Here is a 22777-nt window from a genome sequence, read left to right on the forward strand (position 1 = left end):
GCTTTCCACCCATAGAAGCCATAGAACTTGCTTTACATGTACTCCCACAATTCCGGCGTCAGGAATTTGTTTCCGAAAATGAACATCAAGTACGGCACAGACTGCGCCGGACACATGACCTCAAACAGCTCCAACTTGCACAACCGAAGCGGGAAGATCCAGTCTCTCGGGACGCGGAAGTGCTTCTTGGCTAGGGTCGCATTCTCTCCCTTCAAAATCCCGTCATCCTCTTGGTACTCCCCCACCACGGGACAATGCAAGCAGCGATGCCAGATCTCCGACGGCTCGGGACCCATCAATTTCTCCACCACTACCCCATTGCCCACCACATTCTCCTCCTCTTCCGGTGCTGTCGCCGCCCTCACGTCGTCCTTAAAAAGTCCTTCAAACTCGTGAAACGCGAAAATGTTGGCGTAGAATCCGAATTTCGTGTCCGCGAACCTCGCGGACACGGCCGTGGACGTGTCTCCAGCCTCGTACAGTGAGCTATTAAACACCGTGAGCTCATAGCCTTCCGGCACCTCCAACTGTTCCTTATTAGTGGTGCGGAGATACTCCAGTCCTTGCATCGTGACCCCCATATCAGCGTTGTAGTCCCATGGCACGAGCTGTCGGGCCCTGTACACCCCTAACAAGGTGCCGCTATCAATCCAGTAGGCCACATCAGCGTTCTCTAGCAAGACCTTCAGCGCGTAGACCAGGTCTTCCAGCGCACTTCGACGCTGCTGCGTTGTGACGCACACGCCTCGTCGCACGTAACGCGGGTCTCGGTGGGCGCTGGAGACGCAGCGACGCAGCGAATTCGAGGACGGCGCGCGGTCGCTCAATAGACCGCCGTCGTGCAGCGGCGCGTAAAGCAGGAAGAGCCAGAAGAGCAGCAGCTGAGAGAGAACAATGAGCGCGAACTTGACCTCCCGCCGCAAAGCCGCCATTTTTGACTGTGTTGGAGGAGGCGAAAATGATATTTGCTTTTACAGGTGGTGGTGGGTACGATATCGAGACCGCCTATTTGATGCTGTCAAATAAATAAATAAGCTATAGAGCTGTCTTAGCAGCTCTTGGGTTCCCTGTGGAAGTGCTGCCGCTACACTCGGTCATCTTGACCTGCTGACCTCGGCTTCTAAAATCCATACTCGATGACTTTGATAACCCAAGACTACACTGGTTGTAGTAGTGAACATTGCCTCCTTCAAACTGCCAGTTCACTATTTTACTATTACCTGCTAACAGCCGTAGCCGCCAGGCAGATGGCCTGGTCAGCGAGGTTGATGCAGTGCTCACCCCGAGCGCAATCGGCGTAACCAAGCAAAATATAAAATAAAAGTTACCTGTTAATAAGAACTGGCGAAACATGCGCCAGACCACCACCACAAGCATGCGCCTATCATTCGTCGTCTGACTCGGTATTAGTAGCGCCGTCTCCACTGCCGATATCGAGATCCTCCCTGACACCCCCTTCGAGTCGAGTCGACGTTGAAGATAACAGGAACGGCTACTATTTGTGTTATTTATTTATTTTTGTGGGATAAGCGGCGCTCAATTAGGACGGCTACTATAATATTAAAATAACTTAATAGGCATCGCGTTATCACAACACAACTTTTGCTCATGAGGAGAGCTTCGCTACCGTATTACAGTAATCAAGAAGAATACGTGGCTGCAGGTACGCATACGATCCCATCCTACCTCCTTTCCTTTCAGCTTCCGTGGCACCAAATGCGGCTCGTTAAAATTGTATTTGGTGAACACTGCCTTCTGCCAGTTCCCTACTTTGCGGCTACCTGTCAAGCGCCTTCAGAACACGTAGCAGACCACCTCACAAGCATGCGTCTATCTTTCGTCGCCCTAGCAGCAGCATTCGTACTCTTTGGTACAAGTAGCGCCGTCTCCACTATTGGCGCAGCGGCCGATACCAAGGTCCTTCCAGACACCCCCTCCAATTGGAGTCGTAACCTCCGCGTCGAAGAAAGCAGCGTCAAGCGTGCGGGTGTCGACACCGTCGAGGAGGACGAAGAGAGAGGTCTTAAACCCTCAGCGTCAGCGGATGCTTGGTTGGTAAAGCTCTTCTACAAGATTTTCCCCCACGTCCAGAAACCGAAGCCAGAAGGGAAGCACGTCCCGTTTAAGGGTCTGCGCTTGAAGTCTATAGGTAACGGAAAGATGGACGTGGTTCCCCGTAGTTACCGGGGTTGAGGCGCTCGATCGTGTAATGGCGTTGCCATCCTGTTAGTTTTTTTCGTATATGCTTCAATCGTTTCCCATTCATTTTGAGCTGCATGACGTGTTTGAAAGCTAAGGCTCGTGTCACCGAGGTGGAGCAGTCGATTGCAAGCCGTTTGTGGAATGACAAAGCAAAACGAACGGGTCCGAGGATACTCAGGAACACGAGCAGCACAAGGCCGGAGGAGCCGGTGGAGGCGTATATTCGAGGGCTATCAAAACAAGGGAAAAATACGGTACAAAATACTTTAAAACAAAACGTTGTTGCTTTTTCAGAATGATTGTCGTTGGAGTCCTAACATAATAGTGGTGTGATTTTATAACTACTCGTGGTCAGGACCAAGTTGATGCAACTCGGTTAGAACTTACGTGCGTGTGCTGTATGTATCCAAAGTCTAATAGATCTACAGCAACAATTCAGTGAGCAGCAGCAAGGTAATTGAGGCGGCGCAGATGCTTAGTAAAAACGTATAGACTGTTGCAGGTAGCACCACACTGCGAAGCCTCAGCTTCATGCCACGGCGTCATCCGCCAGAATTCCTAGGGCACGCAACTCACGCTGTTTGTCTTCGCAGTTCACGTACGAATCGCCATTGCGAATGTGCCACAAAGCGCCACCTAGATTTACACCCCAGGCTGCGCGGGGGTACGGCACCTCAGGAGGAACTGAGAACTTCGTGCTCATCGACGTACAAGTACCACCATGGAGCTCAGCGTAAGCACGGAAGGCCGGCAGTAGAACATCATTCCAACGCTGGTCGTTGGAGCGCCACACAAATCCAACCTTATCCAACTCAGCTCGCAACTTGGACGAAAGCGCCACCTGGCCCGATCGTACACGAGTAATCCACTGACCAAGCTTAAAGCCACGCGTCAATACGGGCCAGTTGGGGTCCCGATCGGGTACCACAAAGTCCGTCGTCACCAGGGCATCGCTGCCATGCAGTCGCCGATAGGTGGTCAGAGCTGGGATCACCACGCTGCGCACAGTCTTCTCTACACGATGGCGCGCGTTCCACACGAAACCTAGAGCGTCAAGCTCTTTGCGAGATGCTTGCACTTGAGAATCGTACGCTCCACGCCGGATGTTCTTGACCGTGTCTCCCAGCTTGAGTCCCCACGAATCGAGGGGCCAAGGTTCATCGGACGGCACCACAAAATCTTGACCAACGTCGCAGTGGCCATACTGGGCAGCAAAGACCTCGAGCGCAGGGAAAATGCTTTCTCCCCACACCTTGTCAACGAGGCGAAACGAGAAGCCGAGCTCATCCAGCTCCTCTTTGCTATCCCGAACCTGCGTCGCATACTTCCCCGAGCGCACCATGTACACATGTCGTCCCAGCATATATCCCTCCAGCACCTTGGGCCATCTCGGATCTTCAGCGTGGGACGGGATCGTAAACGCCAACGGCACGTCCGCATTCCCATTCAGCTCCTTGTACCGCCGCAGACCAGGGAGGAAAAACTGATACCACTTGGTGTCTCGCACTCTCCACACAAACCCGAGCGCATTGAGCGCTTCCACCTGATTCATTGGCAGGGGCGGCAAGACGGCCTTCGGCTTGTCGCCTGCCTGTTTCTTCTTGTCCTTGAGCTGCTGCTCTCTCTGTTTCTGCTGCTGCACCTGTTTTCGCAGCTTGGCTACGGCCAGTCCGAGCTTGTACCCCCTCGTGGCTCGAGGCCAGAGATCTGACTCGTCCTCGTCTTCCTCGGGCACCACAAACTTCTGCGGCACGAACAGGTCTCCGTACTGGTCCGCGTATGTGTGGAGCGCCGGGAGACACACCTCTTGGAACAGATACTCCTGCCACGAGCGCAGCGGGAAACCCATGGCCTTGAGCTCCTGCAGCTGCTCGGCGCCCTGCTTCGTTCTCTCCACTGCTGAGGCTGAGCCTTTGCCCAGCGCCTGCATGAACCTGTGCACTTTCACTCCGAGCGGCAGATGGTGTAGCTCCCTGGGCCAGATGATGCTACGGGGCACCACGAAGCTGAAGGGCACGGCGAAGTGCCGCTCCAATTCGTGGAAAGTGCGCAGCGCCAGCACTAACTGACTGAGCGACTTGGACTGCGACTCGCGACGGCCTTTCGCACCGTTCGAGGCCGACACGCGGTACAAACGCGAGTCAGCGGTCTGAAGACAGGGAGCGGCATGGAGCGGCGAGGAGCTGGGCGCGAGGCCGGTGCGGCGTGGCAGCAGCTGCAGTAGACGCCGACGGGAGGCCATGGCGATGTCTCGCCCAGTGCTTCACTGCGTTAGTGATGTATGAACACATAATGTTATTATTTTGTGTTTCAAACTTAGGTTCAACTTTTGTTTTTCCGCCAATCAATCCTCACTTGTGATCAGAATGAACGCGCCCGATATGGACGCCGAGCTGGCGCAGCTCCTCCGCGAGCAGGAGCAGTTCCTGAGCCAGAAGAAGCCGCCAGCAGCCAAAGTATCTCGTCGCGGTCCTGCACCCAAGGTGTCGGCGTCCGCATCCTCTGAGAATGCATCAGAATCCGGTCCGCGGGTGCTGAGGGGCGTCGTGGAGCGCCAAGTGCCTCCTATGGGCCAGCAGAGCTTCGTATTGGCGCCCAATAAGCGCGAGGCTTCAGGTTTCCCAGCTGTGAAGAGACGCGGCCCGGGCCAAAGTCTCTTCGGCCGCAGACGACGGGAGGTGAAGGCCGCAGAGCAGCCGCAGCCTTTGGACAGGGAGAGCAGCGACATTGACGCTTCCAATCGCGCGAAACTGCAGGAGATGAGCCCGCAGGAGATCCGAGAGGCGCAACAGGAGCTTCTGCAGACACTGGACCCACAGCTGGTCGAGAAGCTCAAGAATCGACGCAAGAAACAGGACAAGGCGCCAGTTAAGAGGACCAAAGTGAAGATTGGAGAGTCGGTGGTGAAGGAGGAAGAGGAGAAGCAGGAGATGATCAGAAGTCTAGCGGCGGTGAAGACAGAGGAGCAACTACAGGAACAGGCTAAATTGCTCCCGGCCGAGGAGCGTGCCAAACTGGATTGGACGCAGAACGCAGGGAAAGAGAAAGCTGCTCGTGGCAAGAAGAAACGTCGTTCAGTGGCGGAAGACGCGACGCTAGAGCGGTTTGATCTGGATGGGCACGTGCTGGAAGCCACAGATGTTGAGCTGCCTGTGCACTCCGGACTCTTCCACCACGGCGACGACCCGAACGCTGCGGGGTACACGGTTCCGGAGCTTTTGCACCTCGCGCGAAGCTCTGTCGCCAGTCAACGTGCTATGGCGCTTACAGTCCTGGCCAAGGTTCTGAAACAGCGTCAGCTCCAGGAAAAGGCGTCGCTTCCAGTGGCACCCCGCGTGCTTCCTCGTGACGTGGCTATCACGCTGCGAATCGTACTAGATGACCAGAACTACACTGCACTAAGCGCTGGTGTGTCTGCACTGCACGCGTTTATTGTGCCAGTGGAATCGGAATCTGGATGGGAGGAGGGTTATCTGTCGGAATTGAAGCAGGGGACTGTCGTCCTTCCTCCTAAAGTGCACCTGCATCGCAACGGGGGTCGCAGCACAAGCGCAGAGAAAATCTCATCATCATGTCGAAGACGTGGTTTACATTGACACCAGTGAGGCTGATGATGGGTCTAGTATCAGTGATGAAGATTTGGCGACCTTGGATCCGGTACAAGCACTTCTCAGTATGGATATCGGCGCGCGGCTGCGATACATTCTTGAGACCATTCAATTGCCGGATCAATATGCAACCGAAAACATGCTGGAGATACTGATTGCGGTGGCTCGCCACTCTCCACGTGCTGCTCACGAGATTAGTTCGAATGGTAAACTTCTGAAGCTTCTTCAGCAGCAGTACATCGAGAACGAACAAGTCCTGACCTTTCAAGAGGACAATATCCGGTCGCTACAGCTTACAATCAAGGCCTTGGAACTTGTGCGAGCGCTGTGCCAGGGTCAGCGCAGTGTAGCATCAGCTCTTATCTCCAGCGGTCTGATTCAGAGCACGAAGGGCTTCCTTGCGCTGAAAGAAATTCCTACTGGTGAAGCAGATGAGGAAGCTGCCGTGCTTTTTGTCAGGATGCAAGTGGAAAGTCTCCGCATTTGGCGCGTTCTCCTGAGCTATGGTCTGGATTTCCACTGTTTTGCGTACTTGTTTTCCGTGCTGTCGGGGTATATGCAGAATGCCTCCGACGTTTCAATTGTCCGGAATTCAGCGTTATTTGCGGCGCTTGAAGCCTTTTGTGGACTCGGGGCTGTGCATGAGGCACAGCACTATTTCAACCAGCTGGGGTTCTTCGTGGATTCGGCGAAAGGGGAGGCTATTCGATGTATTCATTCTTTATCGGGCGCGTCGGAGCTGAGTGACGTCAAGACTATTGTTCTCTTGTCCACAACACTAAGATTCCTCGCTGCTGCTAGCTCCCATGCAGTCAAGTACAACCTAGAGACTTCTAGTCTCGTACAAGTGCTCAGGCTTGTGCAGTCGCACGAGGTGACACGGAAACTTCTATCCCGTCTGAATGATACAGTGGCAAAGCGGGATCTGCTCCTGGCGATTGTCCGCTTCCACCGACAACTTGTCAGTAATAATTTACTGTCTGATGACATGGATGATGACGAGGTCGTGGAGATGTTTTCGCGTGAAGTTAAGACGCCGTTGCTTGCTGCAGCAACTTCGGCCGTTGCTTCATCGTCCGCTATGTTCAGCCCCACTTTAATCCAAGCATGCGAGTTCACTCTCCTCTTGGGAGAGCTTATTGCTGCTGGCCAAAGTGATATCGCAAACGTCAGTGCAGAGTTTGCCCAGAAGGTGTACCATCAAGCCTTGATCCTTGTGGAGCGTCTTGGTGGTGGAGGCGAATTCTTGATCGCGCGCTTGTTCGCTGGCGTGTTGTTCCACCAGAATACTCTGCAGCTGCTTGGCGTATTCAGTGAGGAAGCTGACGCAACACGCATGAGCCGCGTGTTGATTCCCATTTACCAGGCTCTTGTGAACGCCACCCACGACCAAGAAACACACTCTGCGCAAATCTTCGCTGGTGTGTCGACTGTTGCCAAGTTTTCATGCCATTTGCGGCTGCCTCAAGAGGAGCAGACGTACATACCCAGCAACCTCCCGCTGCCCAATTTCTGGATGGTGTGTCCGTTGTCGCGTATTGAGTACAGCAACAGCAGTGATGGTAAACCACCGAGCGATGTGGGCCCGACGCGTGCGCAGAGCGAGGAGATGAAGCTGATCGTTAGCGCTACGTGCCGCTTTGTGTTTGAGTTCGAGCGACTGGCACCGCAAATGTCGTCTATCTCTTCAATTGCTGAGTTGCGCCCGGAAGACAAGCTGTTTCATCTGGTACACGTTTTCTTTGCTGGCAGTGACGTGCTTTTTGACGACCATGTTGACTCTGCTCTCCGTCAACTTCTTCCGAAGCTTGTTGAGCCTATGCTGCGCTCGTCAGAAGACTCGAGGCTATTCTACGAGGGGATTCTCCGGAACTTAAAGCGCGTCCAGAGCATTGAGTCTGGCCAGGAGGAGGCAGAACCTGCTCCCAGCAAGTCTCCCTCAGTGTCCTTCTCGTCGGACGAGCAGCAGGTACTGACCTTCGTCGAGAAGCTCATGGCCGAATTTACGGCATCGTCTTTCGGGAACACACACTTTGCACAATGTGTGACGCTGCTGTTGACGCGTGACTTTCCTCTGGAGCTACGCAAGTTCGTCTGGAAAGAGCTCCAGGAATCCCACCTACTGCATACGCTCGCACCGTTCGAAGTCTCCAGCACTCAACTATTCAAGAGATGTACCCAGGGTGGTCCATCGCCTACCGTCGATGCTAAGCTGCTTCAGTTCATGCAGCAGGCGGTGTGCAAGCAGCAAGTATCGCCTACACGCGGTGCTTTTGTCTACTCTATCGCCATCCACCACATTGTGGACTACCTGTTTGCCGACGACGACAGTACGCTAAGCTTCGCGCGCCAGCACTTTGCTCAAGCGTTGGCGACGGAGGCATCCCCAGCAATTTGGAGTCACCTACTGAGTTACGACGCCACCAAGACCTCCTCGTTGCCAGGTGAAGAGCGTGCAACCGTGCGACCCGAGCGTCTGAACAAGCTTCGGACCCAGGCTGCTTTCTCCTCGGACCAGCTGCTAGCTTTCGAAGCCACGGTGTCCTTGCTTGAAAACGCAACTCAATAGACAGCGAGGGGTTCCGTCGTCACTCTGACGTGCCCATTACAACTTAGACCAACATCGGCGTGATTCTCTTCCTCTTCTTTTCTCCGACAACCGCAACGTTGGTCGCTGCAGGTGCCACCACCTTGGCGTACTTGAAGTAGAGCAGCGGACGCACGGTGCTCTCGCTGGTGTTAGCCAGACCTCGGTGCCACACGCGGTAGTCCATGACTATTGGCGTCCCCGCTTCCACACAGGCCGAAACGCTGGGCAGATCCATGTAGTCTTCAAACGCCGTTCCGCGAGTTCCATTGTCGTGAATATGCGACTTAGTCTTCATCTCTGTGCCTCCAGTTTTGTCCGTGATGGCCACCAGCGGCACAAACACATTGACGCGATCAACTGAAAACACCGACAAACACAGTCAGAACAACCCCACACTCCACAAACTAACGTTACATTGAATCCCACCGGGTTCCTGGACGTGTTGGTTGCGATGCACACCGTCCAAATGCCAGTTCTGGTCGGCATCTCCCGGTCGGGACAACACACAACCAATGTACTCGAGATGGTACCCGTCCGGAGCGAAGAGCTCCTTGAGTACCGACTGCCAAACTGCAGCCATCTCTTTCAGCAGATTCATGTCCACAGTCTCCACTGCGTGGGACGCCAAGGGCCGCGTCTGGAACGCTGAAGTGCTCAACTGCATGTCGATCCGACCGCCTTCGCGTACGTAGAAACCTGCTAGACGCTCCGAGTTTTCACGAAGTTTCAGATCCAGTCGCTGCGCTTCAGCTGCGGCTAGAAATTCCTCGTAGCGGTGAAGCACCTGCGCTCGCAAACGCTCCACGACGGACTGGGGGGCTCCATACGTCTCAGTGGACAGCACTACGAACCCTTCCGAGTGGACACTACGAGCCAATTCGCTTGCACGCATAGTCTCCGCTAATGACCAAGTCTTTGTTAGTGTGTGCTGAAATGATGGTAGCTGTAAACCCTTCGAGTAGATAGGAAAAATGTATTATCGCTACGACGACTTCCACATGAACCAACAGCTTTAGCAATGCGACTGGGAGCGCACCATTCCTTCACCCTCGTTCTCCTTGGACGGATTCGAGATGAAGGAGAAGTTTGGCTCGCTTTGGCGGTCGTCTTCGATGTCGTCGCTCGAGTGGAGTCGGTCGCTGACTTCGTGTGGAGAGGGCAGATACACGATCTCGCTGGAAGACTCGGTCTTCTCCGAGTCCTCCTGGTCTTCATCTGCATCTTGTTTGTTGACGCTGACAATGGTGCGAACTTCCGACATGGAGACAACTTCTTTCTGGTTGGCTAGATATTCCATTAGGTCCACGCCCAGGAACTTGCCCAGCGCCGCAACGAACAACCGCTTGCTGCGTTGGCAAGCAGGCCACGTCGTTGCGATCCGGACGCAGTAGTCGAGGAACGTCTCCAGCATCTGAGACCTCTCTTGGACGTCTTGCAGACTCGGTGGGAACAGAGTGCGGCGTGGGAACTTGACCGCAGCGAGCTGGTCATACGCCAACTCGCACTCAGGACACTGGATGCAACGAGGACGAGTGAGCAGCTCAACGAGCTCTGCACCCGCAGAAATCTGCGGAGCGTCTTCGTCTCCGGTCAGCGTGCTCTTACGCGACGGAAGTCGACCTCGACAGCTCTTGAGCACCTCGAGAAGACGCTTGCGTAGCACGAAGAAGCTCTGGAAGCGCTGGATGCAGCGTCCGCGCAGCTGCAGCTCGGCGACCGCGACGTCCATCGTGTAGCGCACATGTTTGGACTCGGTGGGGCCGCGCACGACGTAGAGACCCGCAAACTGCACCATCTTGTCCTGGCCGTTTAGATAATGGCTCTCGGGCATGCAACCGCCCAACACGGCCGCCGACGCGCTGGTCTCTCGTGCTCGGATGGCCTGGTCTGCTGCGACTTTCTTCGCAACGGCTTGCTCGAGTTGCGTGCTCGTTGTCGAATCGATGTCCTGCTGGCTCGGGTTCGAGCTGAGCGCGACCGTCGTGGCGGTGCTCAGCGGCTGGATGGTGTCAACGACGACCATAGTCTTAGTGCTGCTGTGACTGCGGTGGATAAGGAAGTGATCGCAACGACAGATTGAGACCGGGCAGACAGCGAAGGAGGAACTATTTTCGAGCGAGCTTTGAGCTGGACGACTCCAATTGTGGTGTGGTGCCGATCGGCAGAGGCAGGGCGATCGAGTCGCTGCCTTTCCACCGTGCGTGCACCGCGTCCAGCTGGTCGTTGCAAGTGACAAGTGGTGGGTGACCAGCTCGCGACGACCGGCATAGAGCTGTGAACGGCCGCTTGCTTGCGCTTGAGCGGCATCTGGGCTCAACAGAAACGCCCTACCAGGAAGGAGTTTTGCCTAAGCTTACTAGGAGTTTTGCAGAAGCCGTCTCAGCTGCATTGAAGACGCAATCGCGTGAGCTGCTACGTGAGCTTCAGGGCCAGTCGACGTCTCTTCGCGAGCAACATGTCCAGACCTGACTAACCGTCTCGAAAAACGCTGGTGGGTTTTCAAGGCAACATGAGGCACTCACCTTTGCGTCAGGAACGGCTCATTGTGTCGGCGCTGCAGCAACTAAGCTGTCGTCGTGACGAAGGTCTCCGCGCAAAAAAATGTAGCCATGTTGTAAAGTGTAGGTTGCAGTTTGAAACGGCCACTGAAGTTTGGCGATATTTGGCGATATACGAGCAGCTCAAGTTGAAGTTTTCACTACTCGAACACGCACAACGGAAAGGGAAGCACAAAGTTATATGCAAGTGGCTAGCTACGTCCTGCTCATATGATACACGCGCCACCAAGAGCGAGCGAGCGCCGTGCTCGTCAACGCGACGCTGCTCCTCTTCCTCTCTCGCTGCTTGAAAACTTGATTTGCCAGTCGCTGCATCGCAGTTCGAAGAGAATTCGTCCAGCCAGAACGCAGCGTCCTGGCCAGGTATACAGCTCATATCCACATCCTCTGCAGTGTCCTGACTGCTGTTCAGACGCCCAGGAAGTCCATCGCAGAGGACAGCGCCTGCCGCGTGCGGACCGTGGCGGGTTTGGCGTCCTTGGGGTTCACGGTCGGGTCCAGGAACCCGTTGGCCGCGTTCTGCTGCGCGCGCTGCGAGTCCGACTGCAGACTGCGCACAATCATCTCTTCGTGTTTGCGCTTCTCGCTCTCCTCGCGGCGCACCTGCTTCTCGATGTCGTACTTCTTCTGGTGCATGCGGTACAGCTCCTTCTCGGCTCGACGGAGCCGGTCCTCAGCCATGGCCCGGCGGCGCGTCTCCTCCTCAAAGCGCGCCTCCCACGACGTAAGTTGCTCCTGCAGCGCGCCCTTCTCCTGCTGCCACCGTCTGAGCTCACAGCAACTTAAGTACCACTAAAAAGCACATATTTTTGATGATGACGCGTACTTTTCGTCCTCGGCCTTCTGCGCGTCCAGCGTGATGCGCTCCAGCGCCTCCTGCTCGAGACGCCGCTCCAGGTCCTCGTTCACGTACTCGAGGTCGTTCTGGCGCCGCGCCTGCGCCTCCACGAAGCGCTTGGCGTCCGCCAGCTCGTTCTGCAGGCGCTGCACCAGCTGGCTGTCGTTGCGGTGCTCGCGCTCGAAGAGCGGCACGCTGTCCATGTCCGTGCGCGGGCCGAAATTGTTCCCCCAGTTGCTAGTCGGCGCCTGCGTGCCTAACATGGCGGGGGGCGACGCGGATACGATGGGGGCAGGCCGTCCTCCGGTCCTCTGCCAATTGCTGACTGGAACTGAAGGAAGGGGAAGTTTCAGAAGGCCGTCGACGCGTCGTCGCCTAGCCGCAGTAACCCATAGTGAGACCGAGTCAAATTCTGGTGCAGCAAGTTGCAGAGCCCAAACACCCGAGTTAGCTGCACCCTGCCAGCCGCAAGCCACCTGGCCAAATCCAGCGAGAGCACTTGCGTCTGGATGTCTCCTTCTCGGAGAAGTTCTCCGACTTCGGCCATTGAAAAGGATGCCAGCATTTTCGTTTTCGCCGTATTTAGACTGGTCATGGCTGCGTCATTGGGCTGACAAGCAACGACACGAAACCTTTTGCTTGTTTTCTTCTTCAACGTGGATGAAAGATTCGCTTTCGCTGCGATGTGCTGCACGGCAGCCATGCTGAACGTTCCAGTAATGAAGGCGACATTACTCACCTACACTACACTTGCTGTTACGAAGCATTTTTGTTTTCGTCTCCACTGACAACTTACAAATTCCGGACCTCGAGCGTCTCAGTTGCCGCCAGCTTGCGTCTCGATGTCAACTCAGCGCGCAACGAGCCAAACATCGTGTCTGCGGACACGGTACCCTGCCAAAAAAAAACAAGGTTTAGTCATTCTGTACCAATACTTTGTACTGCAAGACATCGTACCATCGGAGCATACTGCACACCATCGAAAGTGCGCCCATGGGTTCGTACAGCTGCCATTAGCGCTGCACTCTCGATCTGCTGTTGCTGGACTTGGTCACCCGCGCAAAGCTGGCGGATCTTCTTCCAAACCATTCGAATCAATGCTAATACAATGCACACGGCCACCATCAAGTCTTCCCAGAAGCCTTCGCACTCGTACGTGAACCAGGAACACTTGACACAACTGGTAGCACCTGGTGCAGCATCGGCACCAACTGGGCACGAGCTGCACTCTGTCTGCCCTTCAATTGCTGAAAAGGTCCCTCGACGACACAGCTTGCACTGCAATGCACCACTTGTCGACGAGTACGAACCCATCGGGCACAATCGGCATCCACGAGCTGAACTCCCGGTCAGTGTGAAAAATGTACCAGGAGCACAAGCCACTGCGCGGGTCGAAGTGAACGGAGGATCAAGTATCGACAGATTGAGCGTCCGGAACGACAACGCTCCGTTGACCAGATTCACGCGGTTGAACTGACGTACTAAAGTATCTTGAAATGCAGTAGTCATCACCAATTCCGTGACTTTCTCCCTATTGCTGCCATCACTTTCTTTTCCCGTATTTGACGCGTCGAGTTCGTCCAGCAAGTCGTTTAGAGCACTTTCAGCCGCTTCAGTCGCTTGATGAACTACGTCGCCAACTTCACTTTGAAAGCTGCTACTATCTGTAGCAATTTTCGTTATCAAAGGTGATATGGTCTCTACGGCAACGATGACTCTCGTCAAATGCGTAGCGTCGACGAGATCGGTCACTTCGAGCACGTGTAACTGATAGCTCAACGCCGAATAGGTCGTCAGCGTATCAGTCCAGACCTGGATAAGTGCAGTGATTGCTGGCACATGGTCAGCGTCTCTGGCGCGAAGCAGCTCATGTTGCTCAACGCCCGCTAAGTCCAGAGTTAAGCGAGGCCAGGTCACATGGTCATACACCTCGCCAGCCTTCGCAATACTGCATTCGACTCCACCATACAGGAAGCTAAATGCTGGCGCTTGACACGGTGTGCAGACCACGGAGCCACTCACAGCGGCGATAGTGTTGGGTGGACACGGTTCCGCTCGCACTGCACCTTCAAAATCGACGAACGAACCTGACGAAGCCTTCTCGCAATAGGAAGAGCCTTTGCTGGATGAGAAGCTACCTTTGGCACAAGAGGAGCAATTCTGCGAGCCACTATCTGCTGAAAATGTCCCCGGCAGACAAGACTGGCAGGTTTGCCACGTGCCGTCATTGAACGCTCCAGGGCTACACTTCACGGGGGCCTGCGTAGCTTCGGTGGACAGGTATCCCGATCCAGGCGCAGCAACTGCAAAGCATTTTTCATTGCCAAAGCACTCAGCAACAGTCCCGTACTCACACTTGCTGCATTTTGTCAGAGCAGGCGCTCCTGCAAATGTGTTGGGGCGGCAAAGAGTGCATGTCGTCAATTTATCGTCGTAAAAACTTCCAGGAGGGCATGGCGAGCACTTGACGTGCCCAGGTTGCGGCGCGATATACCCAACAGGACACGTCTTGCAGGCCACTGACCCGTCCACGTCTTGATACGTACCCATCGGGCACATCAAACACTCTGCTTCGCCCTGCGCGCTCACATACGTTCCGGCTGGGCATGAATCGCACGCAGTAGATCCAATCGAACTCGAAAACGTTCCCACAGGGCATTCTGTGCATTGTGTAGAGCCCTCCGCTGCAGCAAATTCTCCTGGGTCACACGGATCACACGATGTCGCTCCAACACCATTCGCGAAAGTCCCCGGAGAACACGCCATACAAGTCTGCGACCCACTCTCATTCGTGTAGGTACCTGGAAGGCAAAGCCTGCAGCGGTCAGCCTTCCCGCTGACTGCTGCCTCCGGAGTAGATCCAGCGGGACACGAGCGGCACTTTTGGTTTGTGGTGGTGTTCGAGTATGAGCCTTCGGGACACGGCAAGCAGAGATCGAAAGCTTCGTTAGCAGAGATCACCGCCCCCACATCTTCGCTGGAATCGACACTCGACTTGGTGCTGTAGCCATTGCCGCATACGCATGTCAGGTTACTTGACAATAGCGCCGAAGCCATGGGGCACAAGAATGCATTTCCATCGAACTGAGCGGGCTCGGCATGCTTCAGTCTGAGTGAATACAATGCGATGAGATCGAGCTGCAGAATATTGACGGCAGTTTACTTACAGCAGTGGCGGAAATTCAGGCAAAAAGCCACCAAAAGCATTGTCGTGAACATCACTAGTGGCAAGATGAGCGTCAGTGTGTGTCAGTAGTCTTGTGTACTGCGCATAACTTACAACCGCTGCAGTGATGTCTGGTTTGATATCACCGGTAGAGTGCCCGACAGGAAGTTGTCTGAGACATCGCTGCACAAAACCACAATCAAACTCATCGCACAGTGTTTAAAGCAGTTTGGAGTCAGCATACACGATCGCTAGAGAGGAGTTTTCATCGGGGTCGTGTGGATCTTCTCGGCCCCACAGCGGGAGTTGTGAGGGGATCTCGCCCGTAAGCAAATTGGACGATAAGTCGCTGTACATATCACCACGATTCTGTCAGCTGTGCTTTGCTATGGTGAGGTGTGGTCAAGCACTTACAGCGACACCACGAACTGGAAAGGTGGCAGCGTTGGCAGGTCTCCATGAAACCAGTTGTGACTGAGGTTTCTGCTTGAATAGTGCAAGATATGAGAAACAATACGGTCGTATGTGAATACAGGGCACGCTGCGTACACGGTCCGCAAGAACTCGCTCGCAAAGACGTTTTTTGGTAGCTCTAGTTCAATCTTGTTGGAGGATAAATCCCTGGCACAAGCCACAGCGCCACAAGAGTGTCAACGAAAGGCACAAAGATAGGGAAATACCAGAAGTCTACAGACAAATGCTGAAGACGCTGAAACGCGTCGAAAAGGTGGAGAGTGGAGGCTGTCAGATTGTTCCCGGACAGGTTGCTGCATCGACGTACACAAGATTTAGAAGTGAGTTCTCAAACGAGTGATTTAAGTAGTCAACGTGCAATCTTACATCGATTCAAGGGCGGCGTTGTCGGCAAAAGACGAGGAAATGTCCCCTATAAGTTGGTTGCCCTCCAGGTTTAATAGCCGAAGCAGTGTCATCTCGCCTAGCCACTCTGGGAAAACTCCATGCAGTTGACTTCTTGATAGATCTCTGTTGGCAACAATCCACAGCGATGTTGGTTCTTTTGCCTGCCATTGCGTTGGCCTTCAATGCGAGACGCAAGACCTACAGCTGCTCTAGCGACACCATCACGCTCAGATCCAGCTCAGCCAGCTCGCAGTTCAAGCCCTCGTCTGGAAGATAGCTACAAAAGCAACGCTTTGCCTTAGACTCGCTTAAACTTGAATGCACGTTCGCGAGTCAAAACTTACATGTGCGTCAGCGTAGTCGGGTCTGTGTAGGCGTCACACTTGATTCCTTTCCAGGGCCACAAGAACACGTCTTCCTCGATCGCGCTTTTGTTAACGTGAAGTACTCGGCCAGTGCATGGGTGCGTCAACACGCCACGCGGACACAGTGAATTGCTGGTATGCTCTCCATCCAAATACGAGTCCTCGTCACTGCCGATACACCACGTACGCATCGCCTCAGATTGCGCAGTTCGGCAAGTATTGTGCATCTGCAGCAGCATTTCCATCTCCACACGTGCTAATGGATAGGTATCATCGACTGAGGACGAGGCTTTGGTTGCTGCATCTCTGGGCGCTTCGGTCGCTGCTTGTTCTGCGAGTCCTTCCAAGTCGAGGAACGGCAACAACATGTCCAGGATGTCGTCACTGCCACAACCTTGGATCAGCTGTAGTACAACGAATATCAACCATCGTGTTGTGGTCGCCTTCATCCTCATAGTCCAGATCTTGCTGCTTTCTGGACACAAGTGATTCTCTCTCTCCAGACTTTTCCTTTTCCTGTCCAGAGCACGCAAACAAGAAGAAAGGCAGAGTGGGGCCACACCACCACCCGCGTAAGAACCACAGCGCAGTTGTATTACTTTACGCCTCATCGTGGGTAGATCGCCTCTCGGACGATTGGGTCTGTAAGGGTACATGGGTATCTTCGCATAGGAGTAGAATAGACAGCGAGTTCCTCCGTTGCTGTTGTACCGACGTGTGGGCTCTCCTGGTCGCATCAGTTCAATCTACGCGCAGAGAGTAAGTTACGCGTAGACGCGACCGCCATTTGAAGCCTAGGAGTGCTTAATGGGGCTAACCGGCTCCGTCAACGGGGTGACATCGTGCTTCAGCTGGAAAGGTTTGCTCTCTGGAACAGGCCGCGCGTGAAAAATCATATCTTTACGGCGCATGCGCTTGACTTCCTCTTCCTCCAGCTGGCGTTCCAGCAGTTCTCGCTGTTGGCGAAACGCTTCCTCTTGCTCGCGGCGTTCTTTCTCGGCCGCTTCAAAGGCAGCTCGTTCAGCTGCTCGACGGTTCGTTGCCAGCATGGGAGACTCAGTATGTGTAAGAGGCCTGCTGCTGGAGCTCACTTGGAAGCTGTCTGCCTCGAACACTGGCATCGGCTTCGCTCGAAACGTGCCAGCAGACTGCAGATGCTCTTCTTCTTCGCGGCGTTTTTGTTCAAGACGCTCGCTAGCGTGCTCACGATAACGATCTCCTGGTAATTCAAACGGTTTCATCTCGGTGAGTGGCTTCGTGGAGCCCTCGAACCTCGCAGGCGTCGAGGTCACACGCATTGGCTTCGCTTTGAACGTCCGCTGCTTCTCCTTCTCTTCCTCTTCAGCTTCAATACGGCGACGAAAATTCTCCTGGTACTCCCGGTGCAGCTGGATACTTTTGAGTGGCGGAGTTTCAGGGATCACGGGCCGGCGTATCGACGGTTGACCCGACTTCTGCTGGGTGGTCTGGCCTGTCTGTCGTGCTTTCATACGTTGCTCGCGCTCTTTGCGGCGACGCTCCAATTCAGAGGCGACAGAAGCAGCAGGTTCTGAAGCGCTTTGGCGAGTTACTGAGCGCGCAGTTGTTGTTGATTTTGGCGCAGCATGCTGTGTCAAGCGCGCCTTACTGTCCGATTTTGCAGGAGAGTACCGAGGGTATGACTTCGGCTCTAAAATGTTCTTGTTTAGAGGTCGGGCGTGAAACTTCTTGGCCAGCTCTTCGGCATCATGATCGACAACCTCTATTGGTCGGCGGTGGGTAGCTGCTCGTCGACTGGTTTCCAACTGGGGAGTCACCGGCTAGTGCATCCAGTAATACGTTAGGTACCGCCTCAGCAATAGCATGAATTCACAAAACATTACCTGAGTGAGACCACCAGATTTTGAGCGACTATAGCTGGGAGCGGGAGGCTTTTCACGCGAAAGTGGAGCTGGAGGTGGGCGTTGTGACGCTCGCGTAGCAGTATGTAGCTGCGGAGATTGAGGTATCTGCAAGCTCAACATAAGACCACAGCAGAAAAGCACGTTAGTCCCTAAACGGTAAAAGGCTCGTTCGCAACATTCGCTCACCGTCCGTGGGTGTCTGGTCTCTCTGGAGTGTGGCGGCAAAGGCAGCGCAAAATCACGGGACAGTAGCTTCTCCGCGGCAATAGGCGTCTTATCCTGTCCAGTTTCAGTACGCTCGCTATGCAGGCGCCGCACGCGACTATCCACCTCGAAATGCGGCGTCTGCGGGATCGTGAGCTGCTTGGTCGACCGCTGGTGCACATTGCTGGGTGGCCGTTGTACCTTGGTCTTTTCGTGAAACTCGCGGATTTTCAGCTTCTCCAGCTGCAGATGCAGCCGCTCCTCCTGGATCTTGAGCAGCTCACGACTCGTGCTGCTCATCCGCGACGGGTCGTTCGGGTTCGCAGGCCGACTGCGCGTGTGCAGCTTGGGGCTTCGGGGGCGCGTCACGCGGGGCTTGTCTTGCATAGGGACGTCCTCCATGAACGTCTGCTCCCTCACCCTCTGCTCCGCCTGCATCCTTCTCAGATACGACTGCGTGGGCTGCATAAGCTTGGACGTGCCGTCAGCTGTGGAGAATCTGCTCTTGTGCTCCATCCTGAGTGGTGTAGAGGACGACGACGTCTGCGAGCTGTGTGTGGACGTGTCCAGCTCATGGAGCAGGTAGGAGGACGTGGCCGAGGATTGGGACGACGACGCGTAGTGCCTGAAGACCTCCTCGAAGCTCTCTTCCTTGTCGTCCAGTAGCCTGCTGTTGCTCAGCACCTGCTGCACGTCCAGCTCTTCTTCTGTCATGGTCGTGTCCTGCATATCCTTCGGCTCATTATTATCTATCTCTTTGTGACTCGCAGCCACGGTGGACTCTGTTGTAGTGCTGAAACCAGGGCTTGGAGCGCTGCGAGACGTGGCGGGCGACGAGAAGTAGCCGTCCGCGTTGTTGACGTAGCGCCGCTCCAGCGACGGGTTCTTGAGGTCGTAGTAGGACGGCGCGTCGAAGCAGAAGTCGTCGTCCTCCTCCGCGGCGTCCGTCTCGGGCTCCGATACCTGCGCATGCTCGCTCTCCGCCATCGTCGTGTCAAGCAGCGTCGCCATCGCGCAATGGCGGTTTAAAATTCAAAAACAGCTAGATATTGTAAACATGAATATCATTAGTTGCAGTAGAGGTGGTCATGTATCCGTATATACAGCTATTAATGTATGGCCGAACTTCCAATACAATAATACTTTATTCAACGATCATCTACATATACAGGTATCATAGATAACAGGCTTCTGGCTTCGTTATTACCGGACTTTTCTTACTTCACATACTATGAGGTATGGCAGGGCCTACTATACCGCATGTTGGTGATGAAAGGCTCATTTTGAGTCTCATCAACGTGCGGGCAGCGATGGTCTTGGCATCGGCGCTGCGTGTTCGCGCCGTCCGCTTCATCCGCGCGGCGTCCAGCAAGTCTCTGGTACGGAATGCACAACTTTCTCCCCACGTCTTATTTCCGCCACCTCTAATTTCCTATACTCAGCACACGGTGCGGCGCGAAGGGCAGCCAGGCACTTTGGATTGCCGCTACTTCTTCTACGACAAGCTGGGGCGTAAGCAGTCGCCGTGGCACCACGTGCCGCTGTATGCACGTAGCTCACTCGATCACCCTCACGAACTTAATAATGCCGTGTTCCACTTCGTGAATGAAATTCCTCGGGGCTCGCGAGACAAAATGGAGATCGCGGGTGACGAGGAGTTTAACCCAATCAAGCAGGACGAGCGTAAGGGTGTCCCTCGTCTCTACCACAGCGCGTCCCTCGTCAACTACGGTTGCCTGCCTCAGACGTGGGAGGATCCCAATCATGTGGACCCGAACACGAGGCACGGAGGGGACAATGACCCCATCGACGTGTGCGAGATCGGCCGTCACGTCGCCCGTGTGGGCGAAATTTACCCCGTCAAGGTGCTGGGCGTGCTGGGTATGATCGACGGCGGCGAGACGGACTGGAAGGTGCTCGCCATCAACGTCAACGACCCGCTGGCGGCCCACGTGAACGATTTGAGGGACCTTCGAGACACGCCGCTGCACGATGTGGTGGAGCAGGTGCACCGCTGGTTCCGGGACTACAAGATCCCGGACGGGAAACCCCCGAGCGATTTTGCCTTCGACGGGAAGGCGCAGCCCAGAGATTTTGCCGTGGACGTGATCCAGCAAACCCACGAGAGCTGGAAACAACTCGTAGGCGACGAACTCGCAGGCAACAACAAACTCTGGACCTGCACCCGCACTGATATGTAAAAGGCGCGCAAGAGTTCATAGGGGGGGAATGGTGAAAACGCGATTTAGAACGGATTTCGTCCTGGCAGCGAACTTGGAGTGGTTGCCTGATCCCAGCAACTTGTTCAGGAACAACATCATTGCGCTAAGTGCCGATGTAAATGCTGGCAAACGTAAAGAGTTGTTGAATTGGAAATGGTGTTGTGATCACTCTTCCATTGCCATCGAATGGGCGAAAAACGATTGTGGAGATGACTGGGCTCCTGAGTTGTCAATGCGCTCAAGCTGGAAATGGTTCAAATAGTGGTGGTGTTTGTTCATATACGCTCCACATGTATTTGTTGTGCACGAGGCTTACCGTGAATGATATCCAAGATAAAAACGAAATCTTCACCACTCTCCAACTGTGCTTGAGTGAGCGTCAAGCATTCCTTCGGCACGAGATCACTTCGGTCGAAGCAGCCCACCATAGTCAGAAACGTATCTTGGGCCGGGGCACCATGCAAGGTGAAAGTATCACAAACACTTGCGTCTGAACCCACGCACGCTTCACACCCGCCAAATTCGGGTTTTGATCCAATATTTGGTTCAACGTAATTGATGCCTTATTCTCCGAAGGGTGTCCTATGAGTACTTAGCCTACAGATCCGAAAGGGCTAATGCCTGAGCCGGCTATCTCCATGCAACCCTCCCCACCTCCAGATAGGCACACGGCGACACTAGCAGTAAACTTTTCTGCTTACGTCTTCTTTTGAAGCAAACTTGGACGGTGCTGAATCTCGTCATGCAGGTCGCGTGACGTGACATCCGTTGAGCAGCTCTCGAGTCGACGCAGCACTATCCTCGAGCCTTACGTCCGCGCTGGGTGGTCCGCCAAGAAATGCATTTTTGGATGTGGCGGGTAGCTCCTCAGCAGCAAGCAACGGGCTGTTGGGACTCCTTCAGCGATCTTCTTCCTCTTCCTCCTCATCCTCGCCCCCGCGAGAACGGCGCTGGAGCTTGGAGTCTGGATGAGTCCGCTTGGCGGAGCGAAATGAAAAGTGAGAGCTTGCTGGAGCAGTGAAGTCTCAGGGCGTACCCAACAACACCTTCGCGAACACCTTCGAATTGACTGCAGATGCTGTGTTCATGAGGACAATGTTGAAGAGCGTACGGCCAACAATGCGAGGGAGGAAATTGCGTAGGTGATGGACAATATGACTAGCAGTGCAGAGCTTTAGGTTAGGCTTGAGAGCTGCACGGACAGAGAATAACTTTGTTCATTAATCAACTTTCCTCTGTGGAACAAGACCCCAGGTATTCGCGACAAAGCTAGCCTTGCGCTCTTCGAAGCGTTAGTTTTTTTATCCCGGATACTGCTGTGTCACTTCAGTGCGCGTGTCGACCGAAGGTTCCACAAGAATACCGATCTACGCCGACTAAGTATGATCTTGCTAAGTTCGTCTTAAGTGCGCTTGAAATGAACTTCAACTATACCCGGCTTCACGGTGGAATCCGACTGCGATGTGGAGATGACGATTCCGGATCCGATCTTCTAACTGACCAAGGCCCCGGACCTGCGTAGCTGGGAGCATGTTGCGCTAATTGAGTGGTACCTCGAGTGGGAGCGCAACGTGGAGAAGATTCGCAACCGCTGTGGCGTCACCAACGAGACGTTCGAGAGCGTCGTGACCACCGTCAAGAGTTCGGTGAGATCCAATATGCATAGGAACATAGCTACCTATGTGCTGAAGATGCCACTGTCCTCAGTCACCGACGCTGATATCATGGAAGCCGTGCAGGGACGTTGCCGTACTGTCAAGAACGAGTTTATGCCCGATGTCACGTCTTTGTTCCGTCAACAGCTGAAGATGGATCTGTCTATTGACGCCTGTGACGCCTGAATCTTCCGTTACTATCAAGTCTTCAACAGAATCGTGGAAGACAATGGTCTACAAGGTCTGATTGGCCCCGGGAACGAGTCTGATACTGGCTAAAACAGTCGATTGAAGGCTCGTTGCCGTATACTGGTCGACAGTCTACAACCTCCTGTTCTCAAGGCTCAGATCACTCGACTGATCGATTTAGAGAAGAAAGACTGCAAATCGGACGATGTTGCCTTCTTCGATCTAATACTGGGACATGCGAAAGTACAACAGCAATTCCGTCGCATGTCGCAAGATTATGTTAAGAGGGGGGATTCCAAGTCAGAACAGAGGCCACAACGGGTAGAAGCCACCAAGACAACGCCGACACGTAGTTCACCGCATGCTGTCTCACCGCCTCCAATCCATGGACGGACTCCACGACCTTCGCGCCCTCTGCCTCAAGAAAGAATAATGC

The 22777-nt window shown here is 54.4% G+C and overlaps 11 protein-coding genes across 11 annotated transcripts; 4 read left to right on the forward strand and 7 right to left on the reverse strand.

Moving 5' to 3' along the window:
- Nucleotides 1–32: 32 nt before the first annotated feature.
- On the reverse strand, nucleotides 33–932 carry KRP23_5204 (uncharacterized protein; the record flags this gene model as incomplete). The annotated part of the gene is made up of 1 exon (XM_067890249.1): nucleotides 33–932. One exon carries the CDS (start codon nucleotides 930–932, stop codon nucleotides 33–35), a length of 900 nt encoding a protein of 299 aa, XP_067746809.1.
- A 676-nt stretch (nucleotides 933–1608) lies between these two features.
- Nucleotides 1609–2193, forward strand: KRP23_5205 (uncharacterized protein; the record flags this gene model as incomplete). The annotated part of the gene is made up of 1 exon (XM_067895863.1): nucleotides 1609–2193. One exon carries the CDS (start codon nucleotides 1609–1611, stop codon nucleotides 2191–2193), a length of 585 nt encoding a protein of 194 aa, XP_067746810.1.
- Nucleotides 2194–2731: 538 nt separating this feature from the next.
- Nucleotides 2732–4444, reverse strand: KRP23_5206 (uncharacterized protein; the record flags this gene model as incomplete). Its single annotated transcript, XM_067890250.1, has 1 exon — nucleotides 2732–4444. The coding sequence occupies one exon, from the start codon at nucleotides 4442–4444 to the stop codon at nucleotides 2732–2734; it is 1713 nt and encodes a 570-aa protein (XP_067746811.1).
- A 124-nt stretch (nucleotides 4445–4568) lies between these two features.
- Nucleotides 4569–5798, forward strand: KRP23_5207 (RNA polymerase II-associated protein 1; the record flags this gene model as incomplete). The annotated part of the gene is made up of 1 exon (XM_067890251.1): nucleotides 4569–5798. The coding sequence occupies one exon, from the start codon at nucleotides 4569–4571 to the stop codon at nucleotides 5796–5798; it is 1230 nt and encodes a 409-aa protein (XP_067746812.1).
- Nucleotides 5799–5877: 79 nt separating this feature from the next.
- KRP23_5208 (uncharacterized protein) lies at nucleotides 5878–8379 on the forward strand (the record flags this gene model as incomplete). Its single annotated transcript, XM_067890252.1, has 1 exon — nucleotides 5878–8379. The coding sequence occupies one exon, from the start codon at nucleotides 5878–5880 to the stop codon at nucleotides 8377–8379; it is 2502 nt and encodes an 833-aa protein (XP_067746813.1).
- A 43-nt stretch (nucleotides 8380–8422) lies between these two features.
- Nucleotides 8423–9292, reverse strand: KRP23_5209 (uncharacterized protein; the record flags this gene model as incomplete). The annotated part of the gene is made up of 2 exons (XM_067890253.1): nucleotides 8423–8757; nucleotides 8827–9292. 2 exons carry the CDS (start codon nucleotides 9290–9292, stop codon nucleotides 8423–8425), a joined length of 801 nt encoding a protein of 266 aa, XP_067746814.1.
- Nucleotides 9293–9412: 120 nt separating this feature from the next.
- KRP23_5210 (uncharacterized protein) lies at nucleotides 9413–10423 on the reverse strand (the record flags this gene model as incomplete). Its single annotated transcript, XM_067890254.1, has 1 exon — nucleotides 9413–10423. One exon carries the CDS (start codon nucleotides 10421–10423, stop codon nucleotides 9413–9415), a length of 1011 nt encoding a protein of 336 aa, XP_067746815.1.
- A 943-nt stretch (nucleotides 10424–11366) lies between these two features.
- Nucleotides 11367–12059, reverse strand: KRP23_5211 (uncharacterized protein; the record flags this gene model as incomplete). The annotated part of the gene is made up of 2 exons (XM_067890255.1): nucleotides 11367–11724; nucleotides 11785–12059. The coding sequence occupies 2 exons, from the start codon at nucleotides 12057–12059 to the stop codon at nucleotides 11367–11369; spliced, it is 633 nt and encodes a 210-aa protein (XP_067746816.1).
- An 86-nt stretch (nucleotides 12060–12145) lies between these two features.
- KRP23_5212 (DNA damage-repair/toleration protein) lies at nucleotides 12146–16556 on the reverse strand (the record flags this gene model as incomplete). The annotated part of the gene is made up of 13 exons (XM_067890257.1): nucleotides 12146–12500; nucleotides 12593–12690; nucleotides 12754–13628; nucleotides 14580–14905; nucleotides 14964–15017; nucleotides 15077–15145; nucleotides 15207–15311; nucleotides 15377–15445; nucleotides 15512–15583; nucleotides 15658–15729; nucleotides 15803–15946; nucleotides 16026–16100; nucleotides 16168–16556. 13 exons carry the CDS (start codon nucleotides 16554–16556, stop codon nucleotides 12146–12148), a joined length of 2703 nt encoding a protein of 900 aa, XP_067746817.1.
- Nucleotides 16557–16982: 426 nt separating this feature from the next.
- KRP23_5213 (Targeting protein for Xklp2-like protein) lies at nucleotides 16983–19286 on the reverse strand (the record flags this gene model as incomplete). Its single annotated transcript, XM_067890258.1, has 3 exons — nucleotides 16983–17987; nucleotides 18051–18176; nucleotides 18258–19286. The coding sequence occupies 3 exons, from the start codon at nucleotides 19284–19286 to the stop codon at nucleotides 16983–16985; spliced, it is 2160 nt and encodes a 719-aa protein (XP_067746818.1).
- Nucleotides 19287–19585: 299 nt separating this feature from the next.
- KRP23_5214 (Inorganic pyrophosphatase) lies at nucleotides 19586–20476 on the forward strand (the record flags this gene model as incomplete). The annotated part of the gene is made up of 2 exons (XM_067890259.1): nucleotides 19586–19654; nucleotides 19718–20476. The coding sequence occupies 2 exons, from the start codon at nucleotides 19586–19588 to the stop codon at nucleotides 20474–20476; spliced, it is 828 nt and encodes a 275-aa protein (XP_067746819.1).
- Nucleotides 20477–22777: the final 2301 nt, after the last annotated feature.

This window comes from Phytophthora ramorum, assembly GCF_020800215.1.
Source record: "Phytophthora ramorum isolate Pr-102 chromosome Unknown Phyram_PR-102_s0004, whole genome shotgun sequence".
NCBI lineage: Eukaryota > Oomycota > Peronosporomycetes > Peronosporales > Peronosporaceae > Phytophthora > Phytophthora ramorum.